General features: G+C 49.6%; 1 protein-coding gene across 2 annotated transcripts in view; it reads right to left on the bottom strand.

Annotated features, from left to right (window-relative positions):
* The window catches only part of SYT6 (synaptotagmin 6), a 47,877-nt gene extending 30,620 nt beyond the window's left edge, over window positions 1–17,257 (bottom strand). For both annotated transcript variants that reach the window (XM_023515502.1, XM_012807639.1), the window contains exons 1-2: window positions 16,986–17,257; window positions 14,981–15,539 (exon numbers count right to left, since the gene is read on the bottom strand). In XM_023515502.1, coding sequence (XP_023371270.1) covers window positions 14,981–15,539; window positions 16,986–17,242 — 816 coding nt within the window. In that variant the 5' untranslated portion in view covers window positions 17,243–17,257. The remainder of the gene's footprint in view (window positions 1–14,980; window positions 15,540–16,985) is intronic.
* Window positions 17,258–21,641: the final 4,384 nt, after the last annotated feature.

Here is a 21,641-nt window from a genome sequence, read left to right as displayed (position 1 = left end):
TCAAAAAAAAAAAAAAAAAAAAAACGGTATGACTTCAAGGAATTTCCTCAGTTTTCCTTACCTATAAAATGGAAATACTGATTTCTTCCTGTATCGAGGACATTAAATGAGAGAAATGTCCTTGAAAATTTTTTAAAACTTTTTATTTTATTATCTAATTTTATTTTTTGAGACAAAATCTCATTCTGTTGCTCAGGCTAAAGTGCAGTGGTGTCGTCATAACTTAGCAACCTCAGACACCTGGGCTTAAACGATTCTCCTGCCTCAGCTACCTAAGTAGCTGGAACTATAGGCCCACTATGCCTGGCTAATTTTAGTAGAGACAGGGTCTCTGAGCTATTTCTCAGGCTGGTCTCAAACCCCTGAACTTAAGTGATCCTCCAGCCTCAGTCTCCCCAGATGCTGGGATTACAGGCGTGAGCAACCATGCCTGGTTGGAAATTTCCTTATAAACATATTAGGTGTTATTGGTATTAGGTTCAGGAGTTACAGGCATGAGCCACCATACCTGGCTGGAAATTTCCTTATAAACATATTAGGTGTTATTGGTGTTAGATTCAGGAGCAAAACTGTGGCAAGAAGCTAAGGCCCTTTGTCTCAAAAAAACTTTATTGCATCCTAATCAGAAGGCTGTGATAGAGATTATTTTCCATATTTTACTAAGGAGGAAATAGAGAGGCAACGTGGTTTGTTGGAGGCACCTGGCAGGGGCAGGCTTCAAGCCCTGGTCTCCCACTCCCACCCTGCCCACCTGCAGGTTAAGGGCTGGCTCCATGGCTGCTCTGGGACTCGCATCCCTTGCGGAGGGCCCCGACTGACAGCACTGAGCCGACCGTGTGGCCCTGAACAGTTCCACTCCCTCATCCGTGCCTCAGCTTCCCAGTGAGGGCACCAAGAGGTAACCTTCATCCTCCCTCCTCAATGCCCGAGGAGTGTTCGGGGTCTAGCCACCCACACTGGTATTAATAAGCTACACAATCTTCAGGACACAAAGACTCCTCAGAACGTAGTTTCTTGGGGGGTCCAAAAACGTGTCCATCTCTGGGAGGCTGGAGTCCTCAGGGGAAGGAGGAGGGATAAAAAGCCAACGAAACAAGAGTGAGTGGGAACAAGCGCCACGCGCTTCCCGCGCACGTGTGGCTGGACGCTCAGGCTGCTCCAGCTGGCCAGCCTCTAGGTGGGCAGCAGGGGCCTCTGCTGAGATTCTCCGTTCCTATCTCATGCAAGAGAGAACAGGAGTTCAGCCAAAGTTTCTCTGGTAAAAACTTCCCAGTTGGGGTTGGGGGAATATTTTTCCTTAGGGAACACTCACTCCCTAAAGAAAGCTGGGTGACTGCCCAGTCTTGGATAGGATTTACCTAAAAAAGAAAAAGGAAAAGAAAAAGCCCTGTCAGCAAGACTCGGAATTACAGAGGCATTTGCTGCTTGCCTTTCCCCCGGCCTCTTTTTCTCCCTAAACAAACCAAAAGGGCCCTGATGCAACTAGGTTGGTCCTCTCGATTTCCCCCATAAAAGTCACCTGGGAGCCCTAGCCTTTCACTGGAAAAATGCCGGCTCAGGGGCTGTCCTCCCAGAACAGCTCGCTAGCTTGAGTCCTCCTGAGCTACACTCCCCTCCCCCGGGGCCCCCTGGGTGCAGGCCTTCACTGCCCTGGGCCCCCTCCTGCCCACTCCCCAGCCAACTGTTGGCTGATTCATCTGAGGTGCTGATCCTGGGAAGTACTGGGCAGGGCCCCTCACAGAACCACTTAACAGGGGACCCATAGGAGTGACTCAGCTCCAGTCACTGCCAATGTGGGGGAGGCATTTTCAAGCAGGTGCCTCAAGTCACAAAGCCAGCTCTGTCCCCAACTTTTCAAGGGAAATGCTTATCATGCTGTCATGACACACCACCAGAGCTGTTTTTCTCTCTGGAAGTTAGGACTGTTCCTAGCACATGGTCCAATGTGTCACTACAAAGATATGAGTCAACCAAAGGCTTGAGGAGGGACGGGCTCACTCAGCCCCGCAGGGAAGGAGCCCCAAGCCAGTGCTGTTCTGGAATGCAAGCAGGAGTCGGGTAGGGACAGCCTCGTACTCTCTCCTCACAAAGAGGAGGCATTTCTTTTCCACCTACCTTAGAACTGCTGTGAATGCCTCCCTTATTCAAACAAATACAGAGCCTTTCTGGGGCAGCAGAGAGGGGCTCTGGAGAAGGCTGGCCGGGTGGAGAGGGTGGCTGAGGCTCTCTCTGCAGTCTTCCCGTTTGTCCTGTTGGGTTTGCTTTTTGGTTCTAGGTGTCCTTTCACGCTCTGTCCCTCTATTCTCTTTAGAATCCTAACCCTGAACCCTCCTCCTGGTTCCCACAGCATCTGTGAACCAGCCTGGCAATGTAAGGAAGGACATCTCTAAATGCTAAGGGTGAACAAAAGGAAACAACCACAGACAATGCAAATGACAGTGGCCTCAGTCTTCAGCCACTGGGCTCCGGCCCTACAGCGCTGGGATGCTTGTACAGGCCCCTGCCTGGGTTCTTCCCCAGCAGCTCCCCACATCATTTCCATGAAGCGATAAGCTTCTTGACATTTGTCTGTGGGCCTTCTCCATCCTTGGCTGGGGCCTCCTTCTCAGGTCTCATTTCAGCAGGTGGACTGGCCTGTTCTAAGCTGGGGAGCTGAGATAGAGAGGGGCTTCTCCCATCTCCAGCCCCTGAGGAGGGGCCACTCCACTGCACAGAAGGCTGTGGTCACAGCAGTTCTAAGGTAGATAGAACAGAAATGCCATTTAAAACCACAACTGCCGTCTGTGGAGGGTGGAGCCTGGCAGAGGCAGCACATGGGTCTCAGGGTCCCCCTGCTCCTGGAGAAGCTGGTCAATTCCAACTAAAACCACATTCCAAATGTGGGAAGATGAGCTGGAACTGTGCCGGGCCGGGGCTGGAGAGAACTAAATTTCCCTAGGGGTGAGTCCTGTTCTCTCACCTCTTCCTGATCTCATTCCCACTCCCTCCCACCCCAAACTACCCTCAGATGCATACTTTGTGACGAAAATATAAAACCAGTCCTAGAGAAACCAGTCTCATGTCAAAGATGTTGTTGAACTCCAAGCTGTGTCAAGCCCAGACCATTGGCAGGATAGAAATCTGTAAGGACAGTCTTTCAAAGCAATCATTGGTGTTTCTCAGGCTATCAGGACCAAGGGCAAGGCCAGCCTATGCTGGCCAGAGAGAGGTGAATATTGGAACGTCTTTCCCTGTCTCCTCCCATCCCAGGGGCTATTTCTTACCCTAATTCCCTCTTTCCAAGGCCATGTGGACTTCACAGAAAGCTCTCCCTCCCAGGTTGTGATGCAGCCCTTGGGAGACCTTCAAAGTCTTGGAGACTTTGACCAGAAAGGAAGATATTAAATATTTGTGGAGAATTAATAGGTGTCAATTCAGATAAAAGAGGAAAATGTGGCTACAGGGGACAACTGATGAGGATGAATGAGGACCAGGTGGCCAGAAGGCTGGCAGGGAAGAGGGGCTGGAGGGAAGAGAGGCTGGCTGCTATAGAGACCACATTTTCTATATTTCTGCTGACATAGAAACCTCATAAAAATATGCTAGCAACTGGGTAAGTCTGACCTAGGATTCCACGTCCTGCTTTGTCTCCACCTCCCTCTAAGATATAAATATTCATTCCTGTACAATGGGGTGGTTTAGGGTGAGGGGTTAGTTGGCTCAGGCTAATTGATGGCCTCTTTCCTCCTTGGTTTTTTTGCTGGTGCTGCCTGTTGGCTTGCCTATTTCCAGTCTCAGTAGATCTTCCTTGCATGGAAGAGACTAAATTTTGGCAGAGGGACTGTAGTCTTTCCTCTGGGCCCTGTGACTTGGACTCAGGTTTTCTTTCTGCAGGACAGAAAGGTTGATGGGTATAGAGTGAAAGCAGCAAGTGGGCAGGGGGCTGGGAAGGAAAGGCAGGAGGAGTAAGTGAAAACCAGGATGTGAGAATTCCCTATAAAAACCTGAGACAAGGAGGCCTGCAGAAGGGCTCTCATGAGACTGGCTTCAGGGACCAGATTTGTCTTGACTCACTGCTTGAGCCACCCCGAGCAAGCTGTGTGACTTTTCTCAACTCAACTTGCTCATCTGTGGCAGGAGGAGGTTGGGCCAGATTCTCTCCGAGGCTCTTTCCAGTTCTGACCTTCCCCAAGGCCATGACCACATGGAGGCACAACCCTGTGGTCTGCAGGACAGTGAGAAACTCCTCAGGAACTGCTCCAGTTCTCCCGAGCTGGTGCTACTCCGGTCACAGTCACAGCCCGTGACCCTCGTCTCTCTATATCACTGTGGATCCAGGGAACTCAGTGCAGTCCCTTCCCCCTGAATGAATCGTGGAGTTCAAATGTCTGTGACAATGCCTGGAGGGGATATGTGGCTTTTGCTTCCCTTGTGACCAAATAATCTCTCTCCAGGAGAGAGTGTCACTGTGTGTTACCAGGCGATGGAAACAATGAGACAAATGCCTGTGCTCTTTGCAGCCAGGTGGGGGGCAGCACAGGAAGTGCCTCGGTGTCGGAGGAACAGATTTTTGTTGATGCACAAGCTTGTCACCTAATGATTTCCCATTCATTCTCTTGTAAGAGAAAGATTATATATTTGTACCATCAAGAGGCACAGCATACTAATGAGGGACATGTTGGGCCAGGGGCAGGCCAGGGTTGGCTTGCCCACTGTCTCTGTGACATAGCAAGCTGTGGTCTGGCTGCAGAGGGAGACAGGTCTGCAGGAAGCTAGCCTGAGTGGGCAGTGGGGCTGTCTGGATGCTAGGGAGCTTGTCAGGGTGAGAGTGGCACTGTCTCCACTGTCTGGGCCTCCGGCAGCTTTGTAAAGCCATTTCCTTGGAAGCCATGGAGAAGGACCTATTGTGAAAGGCCAAGTTTAGAAATGACTTCAGGAAGAAAACCCAAGGCCAGCAGAGCTGAGCAACTCTGCTTATAGCTGGGTCATAGCCCTGGCTGGACTGATTAGCTTTGTTTTCCAGCACCACATGGGAAACCTTTAACCCATGGACCCAAAAACAGCTACGGGTCCCAACTGACCCAAGTGAAAGGTGTGGAGGGTTGGTGCACACTCATCACTGCTGCAGAAGGAAAAGGTTGTGGACTTGGAGTTCTCACCTATGATGGGGTGGGGGGAACAGGCTGTCACTCAGCTTTAGGAGTGTGTGACCCGACTCCTGGACCAAGCACAGAGGACCCTGGTGAAGGCTGCACATGGGATAGAGCTTGGACCCTAAACCTCTTTTCCTCTTCTGGGTTCTTGATGGGTTTTCAGCAGTCCTTTTCTGGGGGAGAGTTGGTTTATGGAGCAGTCCCAGAAAAGTCAAAGTCCTCTTGATTTCAGAACTTGGAGCCAGACACATTGAGCCATATTCTCAGAGTCTGAGCTTTGAGCACAGAGGGACCTCCCAGTGCACCCTTCCCTGGTTTCCTCCTAGCCACTATAGGATGAGTCTGAGGCAAGGGCTGCCACTTTTATTATTCTGGAGTAGAAGCTGCTCCTGGCTTGATGTCTGTTCCCTCTGACCAAGAAATCCTCCCAGGGAGGCAGCCAGCCTCTTCCCCTCTTCCCCTGTTCAGTGAAGGAAGCAAAGGGAAGTTTCCACCCAGTTGCCCAAGGCATTAGCCAGGGTGGGAGGCATGACTGCTGGGGAAAGGGGATGGACATTTCTACCAGCTCCCAAGGGAGGGATACAAGCAGGGGACAAGGCAATCTGGAGAATAATGAGCATAATGAGGCCAGGCCTGAGGGAGTGGTGCAGATGAACTTCCTGCAAAGACACCCAGGCAGCTCCACTGCTCCTGCTGGGCAGCGGGTTAACAGGGAGCCTCACAGCCCTGCTGACCACCCAAGTGGCTTCTGACTCAGGTGGGTGGAGGTCAGGCAGCTGGAGGGTCACAGCCAGAGCTCACTTGGGTTGCTCAAAGAGGTGACAGGGCTGGCTGCCTTCCTGTATTATTCATGAAAGGAGTGCACACGGGCCTGGAGAGAAGTCTTCTGGGTTTGGGCAAGCCGCCCAGGCTCGGGCACACCTGCTGGGGCTTCTGTTGACCCTGATTTGCCCTGCTGGCCTCTTTTGGAAAGCTTTCCCTCTCTGCTTCAATCCTGGTCTGGGCAGGTATATGAGAATACAGACACTTGGATCTGCTTCAATCCTGGTCTGGGCAGGTATGCGAGAATACAGACACTTGGAGATTGATGGCAGAATTCTAGGGCTACTCAGGCTTGCTGCAAATTCCTGATGGAATGTGGGGTCTTTCAGCTGGGGCTGCTGACTTCAACCCCTGCCCCCACCCCACCCCAGCTTTTCCCTAAGGTATGGCCTGGCTGGCACCCTGCCAAACCCATCTTCCTAGGCCTTTAGGTCGCATTTCAAGAGCTACACCCTCCAGAAAATTTCCCTAAAATAACAACAGCCCCATGTCCCAATTTTCCACAACTGATCTTCCCTAAACAGGCCCAACAAAATGGCTCTTGTCTGGGCTAGTGATGGTCTCCTTGATGTTGAATAAAACAGTCCGTTTTCAGCCTGCATTTTACTTGATTGGTCATAGCATCTGATACCATACATCCTTCCCTCTGTGATCCTGGAAACACTGTCATTGTTTCTTGAGACACATACCCTCCCGGCTCCCCTCCTATTTCACTGGGGCTGGTTTTCAGTCTCCTTTGTGATTTTCCCTCATGGCCCCATATCAAATATTAGAGTCCTGTGTCCTCTTCCATCTAAACTTAATCCCACTGGGATCTGAATTGGTCTCATGGCTATTAACACCATTTGTATGCTGATATTGCCTAAATTTGGTTTTTTAGCCAAGTCCTCTCTCTTAGACTCTGGACTCTACATCCAATTTCCTACTCAACATCTCCACTTAGATGTCCAAAAGATAAATCAAATATAACTGTCCAGATCTGAGCTCCTCATCTTCCTCCCCAAATGGGTTCTTCCTCCAAGATTCCCCAACTCAATCAATTCCATTCTGAGTGGCTCAGGCTGAAAATCTTGATTCTTCTTCTCTTTCTCTACACTTATATCCTCCACCCACCTGTCAGCCAATACTGCTGGTTGTACTCTCAAAATATGGTCAGAAATTAGCCACATCTTACATCTCCATCACCATCCTTGTTCAAGACACTCTTTTCTATGACAAAGGCTTCCTACTGACTGCCCTGCCTTTGCTCTGATTGGATCCACTAGTCTTATCAGAGCCTGGCAGGAAAAGGGCTACTCAGGCTTGCTGCAAAACTAAACTTTTAGTTGTGGAGCCTTATTAACCTCTCCTGACCCTTTGCCTCTCTCACTTTATCTTCTGCCCTTTCCCCTCCCCAGCTCCTTTTCTGCTTCAGCCACATTGGCCCCCTGCTGCTTTTTGGTCAAGCCAGGTGCCTTGACCACCCCACGGTCCTTGTATTTCTTTCTCTCTGCCTGGACCTCTCCTCCTCCAGATATCTGCACGGTTCACTCCTTCTTTTCCATCAGGTCTACTCAAATGGTGCCCTTCAGGGAGGTCTCCCTGCCCACCCTGTTTTACCCTACAATCTGCCTTCAACTCACCCTTCCCAATCCTTCCACTCCTATCACACTCCCCAGCTTTAACTTCTCCCTGCCATTCATCACTCTCAGACACACTATATATCTTAAGTGAGCCACTTGCCTTCCTCTGCTGGAGTGTCAGCCCCATGAGAGCGGAGACTTTGTTGACTACAGAATCCTCAGTGCCAGGACTATGCTGGGTCCCTGGCCCATGCTCAGACAGATAACTGCTGAATCAAACAGTTCTCGAACTGTTCCTCTTGTAACTTCCTCGGTTCCCTTTCTCCTGGAACCCCTCTCTGCTCTTCTCCTTCATCGGGCTGTGGGTATTCCCCAAAGCTCAGTTCTGGTTCTGGAATTCTCCTTTTGCCTCCTGCATCCCTCATCCTATTCATTCACTCTCCTAGCTTCAATAATCACCTCTATCTCCCCTTTTTTTCCTTTTAATGCAATTTAAATAATTGTGTTCCTTTCATTACAATTTTACTTGCTCTGAAAGCCCTGTTCAACTGTAAGCTCCTTGAAAGCGGGGACTATATCTGTCTCTTCAATGCCCAGTTGTTCTAGAACCCACGTATGTTCTTGGCAGGCTCACTGAAGATGCCTGTAGTGGATGAAGATCCAGGACACTTCCCTCTCGCTCCTGCCTGCCTCCCAGGTCTCCCAGAACGACGCGGGAGCCTGACTTCCAAGTGGACACTTAGAAGACTTTGCATCAAGCTGCTGGTCAATGTGCCTTTGGAAGGCTTCATCCCAGGGTAGTTTAATGACTCATAGTGGATCAATAAGCCGATTCTCTGCTCTACTTGAAAAAGCCTTTTGTGGCTGCTCTTAGGTCTCATTTGACTTAAGTATGTGGGTGTGAGAAGAACATGCAACTGAAGTATTTTCTGGCAAAGAAAATTTTATTGCCTTCCCTTGACATGCAGGGCCAGCGAGGACCTGTGTGTCCCCAGAACAACAGAGCTGCTTTCCTGCCTCCCCAGTCAGACCCTGAGGCCTTGAGAGCAGGGCTGGAGTTGAAGTTGGACTCCAGCCTGGCACCTGGGGTATAGTATCCATACCACAAGTAATTATTACACACAAAAAAGGGAAGTTCTCTCTAGATCCTTCCCCCAATACAAAGAAGATAGAGAAACATACTCCCCTACCCCTGAGTCTTCTGTCACTCCCCGTCCTTCCTGTCATCAAAGCTTGGCCTAAAAATCTTCTTTTCTAGAAAGTTTTCCAAAGCAATCTCATCTGGCTCTGATTTCTTTTCTTCTTTTTTCCTCAACACTTCTGCACCTGACTTGGGGTACAGCAGACTACATAGCTGTATTGCAAGTGTCCTGAACTGTTCTGTCCCTGAGTGCGTGTCCTGGGTAGGGGGGCTTGGGGGTTCTGGGTCTGTGGACTCTGATATGGAGGGCTCTTTCTTTGCCCTCCACAAAGGCACAGCCCAGCCCAAGGCTCTGTATTTAACAAGTGCTCAGTGATGCACTGACCAGCACATAGTTGGCACTCAACAACTATCTATTAAGTGAAAGAGGATGAATGTCAGACCCAGTGTTTAGGGAATGAATATTGGTTAAAAGGTAAAGGAATCCAAGGGTCAGAGCAAAACCTGCTCCCAAACGAGCAGCTTTTGAGACGAATGAGGGAATGCAACCAGCCCATACACAAAACAACATAAAACAAAACACACTCTTCTGAACTCCTTGAAGAGCGGCATAGTTTCAGGGCCTATTTTCTGTCCACATAAGGATCATGGGTTCTGTTGAAGACTGAGGTTCAAATCTTGGCTCTACCACTTTCTCTCTGGGTGACATTGGATCACTTAACCTCAAACCTTTTTCTTTCTTTACATGTAGCAGACCATCATAGGGTTGTGGTGAGGATGAAATGTGATGGAGTAGATCATGCTCCTGGACCTTAGTAGGGGCTTGTTAATAGCAGCCCACATGTGGCCAGTAAATGGGGATCTGAAAGAGGCCAGACCGGAAGGGCTGAGTGCCCACATGGGACTGTGGCTCATCGAACAAGGAGGGATAAGGGTGGGTGGTGGGGTGTCCCCCGTGGCAGAAATCTCCTAGGGGACAATCCCCCGGGGCTTGAAGTGAGGACAGACTCTACTGGCATTTAAGGTAGAAGTGGGGATGTCTGGACATTCTGTCCAGTGGCCTCTCGTTCTCTGGTTTAGGCCTCTGCTATGGTGACCCCAGGGACTGGGGCGCTCTGCTCTGTGACAGCAAGAGGGCCAAGAACTTCTCCATGGGAGAAGCTGAGATTCTCAGAATTAGGGAGATGGCTTAACACCAAGGAAAATGCAGCCCAGAGAGGGGAAATCACTTTCCAAAGTCACACATGGCATAGCTAAGAAAAGAAATAAAAGAAGACCGGTAAACAGCCAGTCAGAATAGCTGGCATGGAGGCAAAGGGAAGGTGGAACCCCGGAGTGGTACAGAGGTGACCCCCAGGCTGAGCCAGCAGGCGGGCAGCAGGGGACCAGGGCTTGGCAGACTGCTCTGGGTCGGGGCCACTCTAGGTAGCTCATGTTTTGTTTCACTTGCTACATGTGATACCATGAGGAGCTGGCTGCCATTATTATCCCCATTTTGCTGATCTTAAAACTGAGACCCAGTTAGGATAACGTCTCAAGGTTTGAAAGCTAGAAAATATAGAAACTAGAATACAACACAGGTTTGTTTGGCACCAAGGCCTGAGCTCTTTCTTTCTATACAGCTCTGCCCATTCCCAGGGGAGTGGCTATTTAATGACATATATCCTCTCTTCTCCCCCGCAGACCTACATCCAGGCGCCTGGAAGTATATGGTGTCCTCCGTCACCCCCCCAAACACATGCACACATGCACAAATGCACGCAGGCACACTCACTCACAGGCACACACATAGACATACACGAACACAGCACACTCTGACCTGGTGGGGACCTAGTGAGGCAGGAAGATGACCGAGTCCATTAGTGCACCAAGCACAGCACATATTTATGGCCCCAATTACAGCCTTCGCTTCCCACTGCAGCGAAGGAGCCGGTACAGTGAAGGGAATAGTTGTGTGCACTGAGGTCTGAGGCCTCTGTAGCAATAACTACAAGATTACAGAGATGTTAGCAAACCCTGGTGACGGCAGCTCTATTATAATGATAAATCTACAGCTTTATATAGAAATAATGAGACTGGGGGCAGGAGATGGGGGACGGAAGAGCAGGGTGATTTTCGCCAGTTGAAGCTCTGGCTGGATACACAGTGGCAAATCCCTGTGAATGCTTCGGACACCAGCAGGGGCCCTTAGGCAAGCCAGGCAGGAGGAAAGGCAGTGGAGCTTGGGGCAGCCCTGTCCAGGGCTAGAATGGATGCAATGAACTCCCAAGATTTCCCTCCTAGGCCTATGTTGCTTGATTCAGTGGAATCCCAGAGGCCTCTAGCTGCCCTCCAGCCAGTGGGGCACAGGGCAGGCAGACTTCTCTTCAGAACAACCCAGCCTGGGGGGAGTGAGTGTCCATGTGGCTTAAGATTTGCCATTAACAAAGAGCTACACTCCTCGGGTGTGTACCTCCCCTTCATAGCCCTGAAGCTCAGGTTCAGTGGCTGTGAGAAAACAACAGAAAAATGCTTCAGACGTGGCTCTTTCAAAACAACAGGGGCACCATTCACTACACTTAGTGTGACCACAGAGCAGGCTCCTGAGGCCCCTTTCTCACCACCCCTCTCCTTCTGCACAGCCTGTGGGTCACCCTCTGCTTTGGTCCAGAGTACCTGATCTGACTGGTTATTCTTGACCACCCCAGACTCAAACCGTCTATTTCATTCACACCCCTGAATGGATGCCCAGACTGGTCTCTCCTCACCAAGTTGGCAATACCCATTTTCAAAATACTGCTTAGGCTTCTCTTCCAGGAAGCCGTCCCAGGTTAACTGGCCCCCCAACCCCCAACTCCAACTGCTTCTTTAATAATCCTTTCCTTGGGTGTTGACATAAGTTTTAATTAAATTAAGTAAGCCATTGGTCACTTATCCATGACATGAATACGCCAGGTTCCTACACTCAGCCCTGAGGGAAAATATAAGAGAAAGTCCAATGCAGGACATAGGCATTCCCGAGCCGTTGGGGGCCTTTACAAGACAGAATGTGATTCAGGACATAACTGAGGGACCCGGAGAATATATCGGGTTGCTGTGAAACCGGAAGGCCATGAAGAGGACAGCTTTGGGCAGGCTCTGAACGGTGGATTGGTTTGGGCCAGGCAGAGAAGGGGGACAGGCCTGCCTGACAGAAGGAACCTGGTGGGCAAAGGCAGGAAGTTCAGGCAGGGGAGCTGCCGGGGGTCCTTAGCTCAGGTCCAAAGGGCAGCTCTGGGAATGGAATCTGGCACGTGGGAGAGACAGGAGCCCACTGTCAACTGTGCTCATCTGTACTTCCCCTGCCTGCGCCAGCCACAGGATTGATTTCATATACATGGACTGCTCTGACTGTGACTTGGGACTCCCTGGCCCCCAAATAATTAAATTTTGTAGTCAGCACCATACAAAAGGTAAACACACCAGCTCTCCTGCATCTCTTCCCTCTCCTTTGCTTGAGTTCTTGCTTGCCAGGGTGATGAGCCTGCACCTGAGAACCACGCCTGAGGGTGTAGGGACCCAGGGGACTCACCAGAAGAGGACTGTCCAGCTCTATGAGTGAGGCCAGGTGTCTGAGCATGGTCCTCAGCTCTGCAGCTTTGGAAACGCCTGGGCCTGGACTCCCTCTGCTCCTGGCTAGAATGCTTCCTCTTCCTCTGAGCCTATCGAGTTATCTGTCCAAGTCCTTCCCCACCTAGTTTAATTCTGCTCATCTCCTTCCCAGCTGTCTAATGCTCAGGGATCTTGTAACTGCAGACAGTACGTATCACTGGCTGCCCTGCATTGCCAGAGACTGCGAGGACATTGCTTGTCTCTGTGATTAGATTATGCTTTTGTCAAAGAGGCGATTTTCTATCCCAGCCTTACCCTCACCACCCCCCACCCTATGACTGGCCCAGTGTTCCTAGGAGGAAGAGATGGAGGAAGACTATGGGCATATTGACTGAGGATGATGGGGGTGAGGTGATTTGTGTGGTGCTCTTGGGTTGATCTGCCTCTTTGGGAAGCTGGGCTCGGAGTGGGCATGGGACTGGGGCAGGGAGATCCACAGCAGCACTAGGGTCTGAAAATTTCCATCTTGGAACTTAGGTCTGAAGCTAAAGGCACAGGATAGGAAGGTGGGGACTCTGGCAGGAAGCAAAGAGGCTCCTAGGAGGGCTGAGCTGAGCTCTGTTTCCCATAGACTCTGGTCCTCACCTGCCTATCTGGGCCATGGCCTCACTGTGAGGACAGAGTTGCTTTTTGCTACCTACACAGCCACCATAATGAAACTGCTGCCTTATGAGACCACAAGGGACAAGCTACACCAGATGTAAACTTCACAGTGATTTATAGAGTGGAGCTTCTGGGCCTGGGGTGGCGCACAGCTGCTGTTCTGATCCACCCCGTCTGCCCGCCCCGTCTGCCCGCCCCGTCTGCCCGCCCCGTCTGCCCTGCCCGCCCCGTCTGCTGGCCGGCTGCTCGTGCTGTTCTTAGGGATGGCATTTCAGGAATGCACAGGTAGGGTGGCATTGAGACATGTCACTTGACTGGTCAAAGTCAGCATGAGCTATGACAATGGGGTGTCCCAGAGACCTTTCCTAGGATGGAAGTGGACCCCACCAAGCTCTCTCTTTTTGAACAAATCAAGATTTGTACCCTTTGCCCACCAGGGCGGGCTAATTTTCCAAGGCTCTCTCCTCAAAAATTCAACCCAGGGATAATTGAGTACTACCTGTCCAAAGGGGGTCTGCAGGCAGAGTGGGTCACCTCTGACAGATATGGTGCAAGAAATACCCGGGAAGACTCAACCGGTTAGACATGAGGCCCCTGGGGCTTAGGGGAAACAGCCCTGTGAGCTCCTCGTTGGTTAGATGGGCTTAGAGAGAGGTACACCAGCTACTCCTGCGGGCCACAGTTACACAGCTTTCTCTACCCCACGGGCTACACACATCATCTACGCCAAACCAAAGGGCTCTGGACGTACCCTCTCTGCCAAATCTGCCCTCCCTTCTCTTCAAAGCCAGCCTGAGTCTTTGCTCTTTGAAACTGTCCCTGGTTAATTCTAGTTGGTCGTGACCAGCTCAGCTCTCATGTGTGGAATAGCTGCATCTCCCTCTGGGACAGCCTCCCCCATCCCCAGTCTGCACCAGGAAGACAAAGCCTAAGAGAAGGGACTCTGCAGTGTGTTGGTGGTGTTGTTAGGTCATTAGGTCTGCAGATGTCCTTCTGGGCACGTGGCAGGATTGTTCAGCCCCTGCCCCTTGATAGTAGTAGTTGCAATGTGTCTTGCTTTGGCTAATGAAATGTGAGTAGAAGAGACATGGGTGGCTTGGGCATGGCAGCTTTAAGAAATAGCACATGATATGTCACATCCTCTTCCCCTGATGTTTACTCAACTCTGGGAGCCCGTGTCCACATGGAGCCTCTGTTGGCTTGGATCCCTGGGTACTGGGTGGAGTAGGGCCCCCAGCCAAGCTGCAGAGCTCACGTAAAATAAACAAAACATAAACTTCAATTGTCTTAATCCACAAAATCCTAAGAGTGTTGCTGAAGCATAGCTTAGTTCATCCTGATTGGTATCGCTTGACCTTGGTCTTTTCAAAGCTTCTAACAGCACAGGAGATGTTGCTGTCTGATTCAGTCCACAGGCCTGGCCCAACCCTTACCCGTGAGCAAAGGGACAGGTAGCATAATTTCATAGGCAGCAAAACTGAGGCCCAGTAGATAGGAAGAACCACCTCAGAACAGCCACTCAGAAGCCCCAGATAGCCCAGGCGTTATGGCTCACACCTGTATACCTAGCATTCTGGAAGGCTGAGGTGGGAGGATCCCTTGAGCTTAGGAGTTTGAGACCAGCCTCAAGTGCAAGAGCGAGACCCTGTCTCTATTAAAAATAGAAAAAATTAGCTGGGTGTTGTGGTGGGCACCTGTAGTCCTAGCTACTAGGGAGGCTGAGGCATGATTGCTTGAACTCAGAGTTTGGTTGCTGTGAGCTGTGATGACACCATAGCACTCTACCAAGAGTGACAGAGTGAGATTCTGTCTCAAAACAAAACCACCAAAAACCCAACAAAAAAAGTCATGGATAAAATTCCCTTCCCTTCCCATCCCCATGGAAGCTCTGCTGTCTACCACCCCAACCAGGGGCAGAGTGCAAGGACCTTCCCAGGGCAGGCAAGGCCATCAGGCAGTTTCCAGAATCCCTCTTCACATCCTAAAGGACAAAGACCTATTTGTCTCTAGGGGGGAAGGGGCTGGGGACACGTCCCACCTGACTCAGAACTGCAAATTCTCTAGAAGCCAAGGGAACAGAGCGTACTCACAGTCGTGGCATACTGGATGTCCTTCCAGATGGAAGTCTCCCGGGACAGGTCAGAGGCCTCAAAGAGGTTGTCCAGGATGACCTCACCGATCATGTCGTGGCGGGAGAAGCGGTCGAAGTCGAAGACGCTGAGGTGCAGCTTGCGGTCAGCCAGCTCCTCGTAGGGCACAGGGAAGTGGAAGTTCTCGTCAAAGGTGGGGTTCAGGGTCTTGCGGTGCACCCGGGTCTGCAGCTTGCACTTGCGGTCGGGCAGGAGGTAGATCTTGACGTAAGGGTCGGAGCTTCCACAGAAGTCCTTGGCAGGAAGGTCGAAGGCCTTCAGGATGCGCACGATCAGGGTCTCGGTCTCATAGTCGTAGCGCAGGCTGAAGTTGATCTTCCCGCAGCTCTTGGTGGCCTCGGACTTGGCGTCGTCCCCATCCACTGACTTCTGCTTGTACAGCTCAGGCTTGATGCGGCCGATGCTGGTGGGCTGCTCGGCTGCCGGCGGCAGCTCATTGCCGTAATCTACGCTGGAGACGTGCATCTGCCGAGGCAGGTGGCGCTTGAAGGACGTGTGCCTGGTGGAGGGCAGGAGGGGACAGAGAGAGCATGGTCGGGGGAGGGCAGTGCTGGCGACCCTGGTTCATCCTATCCTTGGTTGAGCCCATTTTTCCTTTGCACGTGCTCTGCGTGCAAGGGTGTTGAGAGCATTATATGTCTTAATATATGTAAAGAAGCTGGAATGGTGCCTGGTACAGAGAAAGCTCAATAAATGTTAGCCATTGCTATCATCATTCTTCCTGCTTTTCTGTTACTTGCTTTCTAGGTTTCTTTCCTAGGAGACTTGACGCTAATTTCCTCATTAAGCCATAAATTCCCTCAGGGAGATGACCATCTTGTCTTACCCTCAGTGTGGCACTCCCTTCATCACCAGCATCACCCTACCACCATTTATTGAGGACTTGCTATATGGCAGGCAGTGGAGTGGTCAAAAGCCTGGGCTTCAAAGTCCAGATTGCATCAGTTAATTCTGGCGCTGCCACTTTCTGCCTATATGATCTTGGGCATGTTATTCAATCTTCCTGTACTATAAAAATAGCAATTGCATAGGACTGCTGTGCGGGTGAAGTGAACTAAAGCACGTAAAGTACTTAGTTCAGGGTCAGGTGTATAATAAATGACATTACATGTCAGCTCTTGTCATCACATGGATTCTATCACTGGCTCCGCACAACAACCTTATAAAAGTTATTAGCCCTATTTTACAGTTGGGAAAAGTGAGGCTCAGGGAAGGTAAGCAACAGCCCCAAAGCCAACCTCTGTCAATGTGATCCCAAGTTCTTTCACTCCCCGTCTCCAGTCTGAAGACGGGGCCTGCTTTCCTTTTGTTGGTCCCCTGGGAGCCTGGAGAGATATTGCAGGGACCCGGGAATCCATCAGGGCCCTAAGTTTTGCGTTAATACAATGCTGTTTCTGAATTTAGTGCGGGGTTTTGTCGTGATGTGCTTCCTGTTGCTGTTTTCAGTTCAAGGATGACATATGTACAGCTGCTGTCATGCACAGAACTTGAAAAGTTTTAAAAGAATCTTCATCGTCCAGCTACTGGGACTCTCGCCTCATCTCCCCACGCGGCAGACTCCAGCTATGAGGCTTCACCAGCACATCCCCGAGCACACCATGAACTTTTGTGCCTCTGAGCCTTTGCATATTCTCTTCTCTCTGCCTGAAGCCTTTCCTTCCAAACACCCAACACTCCCTTCCACTTCTCTCCCATTCCTCCCACACCACACGCATCCTAAGTGCACATCACACACCTCAAAGGTTTTCCTTTCGTGAACTCTTTCCCCATGGCCACTTCCTAGTGGATCGCCCATCATAGATCACATCATCTGACATATTTTTCAGTCAAAGGATATGTGTTATTCTTTCTGTCTCTGATCTTCCCAGGCTGGAATCTCATGATTGTATTAAACAGGGTAGTTTGGATATGGGTGGATGGTGTTAGGGAAGGGTCCACGCCTCACCTGGTGGATGACGCTGGCTCTGTGGTTTGTCGCTGCAGCCGCGTGTGACGCATGATGTGCTCCTTCACCGACATCTGCACCTCGGCTGGGATGTCTGGGGACGTGTGGCTGATCTTCACAGCCGCCTCCAAGAAGCCCAGGGCGCTTGGGTCCTTCAGCTTGTCTGCCATGGTGCCTCTGGAGCTGGGGCTCTGGAGGGCCTCCAAGGTGGGGTTAGCAGAGGAGGGACTGGAGGTCTCCTTGTTCCTCCAGGGCATCCAGCACAGCTTCCAAAAGAGAAAGAGAAAAACTGCCACCAGGGCCACGCCACACACAATAACTACCACTGCGAGGAGGCTGACAGAGCTGCCTGCCCTCGGCATGAGCCAGGCAGGGAGGGACAGAGACAGACAGAGGCGGGGAGAAGCAGGTGAGGGTGTTGGAAGAGGGGGCACACGGAAGGGACAAAGACGGAAGAAGAGAAAAGAATGGTCGTGAGAAAGCTGCCAGGTCAGAGGGAGAGATGGCTTCAGGGTTGACTCTCGACTGTCCACTTTGTGCAATGTCTGTCATCTTGCGTTCATCTCAAGCATCATCCCCCCTACCTCCCGGCCAGCTTGGGGAACACCAAGGTTGCCTCTCCTACTGCTTATAAAGGAAAGTAATTGAAATAGCAGCCTAAGCAAATGTGCAAATTCTGGAAACATTCCGTTCACAGGTGGATGCTGTTTGACTTTGTATTAGAGCTGTTACTATGGCCAGACTTAGAGTCGTTTCTGTATACAGCTCTTTTCCTTAACAGGCTGTCAGGCCCTGGGGGCAGAGGCTGGCTAACTCAGCTTCTCTTCCTTATCCCACCCCCAGCGAGCCCCAGACAGGAGCTCAATAAACAGAGTTGACTTCAAGTGAATAAGATGGGGCATAATCTCTTTAAGGGTGGGGATTAATTTCTTCTAGACTCCCAGAACTCTGAACATAGTAGGCTCGGTAAATACTTCTATTAAGGTGGAATCCAATCCACACGTTATATTTCAAGCTAAACACAGGCACACCTTGTTTCATTGCGCTCCCCTTTATTGAGCCTTGCAGACACTGTGTTTTTTTCAAATTGAAGGTTTGTGGCCGCCCTGCCCCAAGCAAGTCTTCTGGTGCCATTTTTCTAACAGCACGTGCTCACTTCATGCCTCACTGTCACATCTCGGAAATTCTCGTGGTATTTTATTATATCTGTTATAGAGATGCGTAGTCCTTGATCAGTGATGTTACTATTGTCACCGTTTTGAGGCACCGTGAACTGCATCAGTGTCAGGCGGCAAACTTAATCAGTAAATGTTGTGCATGTTTTGACGCTTCCACTGAACAGCTATTCCCCTCCTTGGGTTTTCCTATTTCCTGAGACACAACAATATTGAAATTAGGACAATTACTAACTCTACAATGGCCTCTAGGTGCTCAGGGGAAAGGAAAAGTCACACATCTCTCGCTTCACATCTGAAGCTAGAAATGATGAAACTTATGGAGGGAGGAATGCCAAAAGCTGAGACAGGCCTAAAGCTAAACCTCCTGTGTCAAACAGTTAGCAAAGTTGTGAATGCAAAGGAAAAGTTCTTGAAGGAAATTAAAAGTGTTACTCCGGTGGACATACAAATGGTAAGAAAGCAAAACAGCCTTACTGCTGATAGGGAGGTCTGGACAGAAGATCAAACCAGCCACAACAATTCCTTAAGCCAGAGCCTAATCCAGAGTAAGGCCCTGGTTCTCTTCAATTATATGAAGGCTGAAAGAGGAACCCACAGAAGAAAAGCCTGAAGCTAGTGGAAATTGGTTCATGGGGGTTAAGGAAAGAGGCTGTCTCCAACACAAAAGTAAGTAGAGCGGCAAGGGCTGATGTAGAAGCTGCAGTGAGGTATACAGATGACCCAGCTGAGAGGACGAATGTGAACACACCAAACAGATTTTCAGTGTACAAGAAACAGTCTCCTACTGGAAGACGATGACACCTAGGACTTACACAGCTAGAGGAGAAATCAATGCTTGGCTTCAAAGCTTCAAAGGATAGGCTGACTCTCTTGATAGGGGCACAGCCCCTAAATTGAAACCAATGCTCACTTACCATTCTGAAAATCTTAGGGCCCTTAAGAATTATGCTAAATCTACTCTGCCTGTGCTCTATAAATGGAACAACAAAGTCTTGATAACAGCGTATCTGTTTACGGCATGGTTTACTGAATCTTTTAAGCCCACTGTTAAGACCTACGACTCAGAAAAAAAGATTCATTTAAAAACATCATTGCTCATCGACAATGCACTTGGTCATCCAAAAGCTCTGACAGACCTATACAACAAGAGGGATGTGGCGTTCATGGCTAACACAACCCCCATTCTGAGCCTGTGCATCCAGGAGTCATTTCGACTTTCTTATTATTTAAGAAATACATTTTTGTAAAGCTATAGCTGCCATAGATATAGCAAATGTAAAGTGAATTGGGCAAAGTAAATTGCCCAATTTAATTGGGATCTAGGCTCGGCGCCTGTGGCTCAAGTGGCTAAGGCACCAGCCACATACATCTAAGGTGGCAGGTTTGAATCCAGCACGGGCCTGCCAAACAACAATGACAGCTGCAACCAAAAAATAGCCGGGTGTTGTGGCGGGCGCCTGTGGTCCCAGCTACTTGGGAGGCGGAGGCAAGAGACTCGTTTGAGCCCAGGAGTTGTTGGAGGTTGCTATGAGCTGTGATGCCACGGCACTCTACCCAGGAGGATAGCTTGAGGCTCTGTCTCAAAAAAAAAAAAAAAAAAGGGGATCTAGTCAAAGTAAATTGAAAACCTTCTGGGAAGAATTCACCACTCTAGGTGCCAGTAAGAACATTTATGATTCATGGTAGGAGGTCAAAATAGCAACACAGACAAGAGTTTAGAAGAAGTTGATTCCAACTCTCGTAAATGACTTTGAGGGCTCGGTGCCTGTAGCTCAGTGGCTAGGGTGCCAGCCACATACACTGGGGCTGGCAGGCTCGAACCTGGCCTGGGCCTGCTAAAAACAACAATGACAACTACAACAAAAAATAGCCAGGTGTTGTGGCAGGTGCCTGTAGTCCCAGCTACTCGGGAGGCTGAGGCCAGAGAATTGCTTAAGCCCAAGAGTTTGAGGTCACTGTGAGCTGTGATGCCATGGCACTCTACCCAGGGCAACAGAGTGAAAAATAAATAAATAAATGACTTTGAGGAGTTCAAGTCTTCAGTGGAGGAAGTAACTGCAGATGTAGTGGAAATAGCAAGAGAACTAAAATTAGAAGTGGAGCCTGAAGGTGTGACTGAACTGCTGCCATCTCATGATAAAACTTGAATGGATGAGAAGTTGCTTCTTATGAATAAGCAAAGAAGTGGTTTCTTGAGATGGAATCTATTCCTGGTGAAGATGCTGAACATGGTGTTGAATTGACAACAAAGGATTTAGAATATTACGTGACTTAGTCGATAAAACAGTGGCTGTGTTTGAGAGAATTGATTCCAATTCTGAAAGTTCTACTGTGGGTAAATTGCTAACAACTTCCTGGTACAGAATACATGCTACAGAGAAATCTCTTGTGAAATGAAAAGTCAATTTATGTAGTAAACTTCATTATTGTCTTATTTTAAGAAATTGCCACAAGTACCCCAACCTTCAGCAACCACCACCGGATCTGTAAGTGGACATCATCATGGAGGCAAGACCCTCCACGGCCAAAACGTTATGACTTGCTGAAGGATCAGGGGATCATTAGCATTATCAGGAATAAAGTATTTTTAAATTAAGGTATTTACATATTTTAGACATAATTCTTAATTATGTCTTACACTTAATAGACTATGGTGGAAATGTCACTTTTATACGCTCCGAGAAACAAACAAAAAAAATTATGTAACCTACTTTACTTTGATATTTGCTTGATTATTATGGTCCAAACCGCATGCCTGTACAAATGATTTCTATAGCTGTCCTTTTCCATTCCTGTGCTATTCAAGAACTTTGAGGTAAAACTGGTATTTGCAGTGTTGTCATAGGTTTGGAGGTGGGCACTCACTGACCATGGTGATCAGATGTCCATTGTCTCTCGGGAGAGCTGTGAGGGATGCCTCCCTTCACAGGAAATTATCAAGCAGACCTCTCATCCCACTTCCTTCCCCAAGTCTTGGATGAAACTTTGAACCCAAGGCTTCTTCTCACTGTGAGCCGAGAGGTCAGAAGGCTCGAAGCCAATGGCACCCCTGGCAGTGCTTGCAAAAAGTCACTTGTGGGGGGAGGGCACAGTTGCTCATGCCTGTAATCCTAGCACTCTGGGAGGCCGAGGTAGGTGGATTGCCTGAGCTCACAAGTTAGAGAATAGCCTGAGCCAGAGTGAGATCTCATCTCTAAAACAATAGCTGGGCGTTGAAGTGAGTGCCTATAGTCCCAGCTACATGGGAGGCTGAGGCAAGAGAATTAATCACCTGAGCCCAAGAGTTTGAGGTTGCTGTGAGCTATGACACCACAGCACTCTACCAAAGGTGACAAAGTGAAACTGTCTCCAAAAAAAACAAAAAGTCATTTGTGGATGAACCAGCAGAAAAGTCTCATCTGGCTTCCATAATGACGGAAAAGTTAGGATATTCCATCATCATCACACCCCAGTTCTAGCTTCTCTGGAAAAGACCAAT

The sequence above is a fragment of the Otolemur garnettii genome, unplaced genomic scaffold (genome assembly GCF_000181295.1).
Source record: "Otolemur garnettii isolate 467f Iridium unplaced genomic scaffold, OtoGar3 scaffold00073, whole genome shotgun sequence".
NCBI lineage: Eukaryota > Metazoa > Chordata > Mammalia > Primates > Galagidae > Otolemur > Otolemur garnettii.
This window is presented reverse-complemented; position numbering and strand designations above follow the sequence as displayed.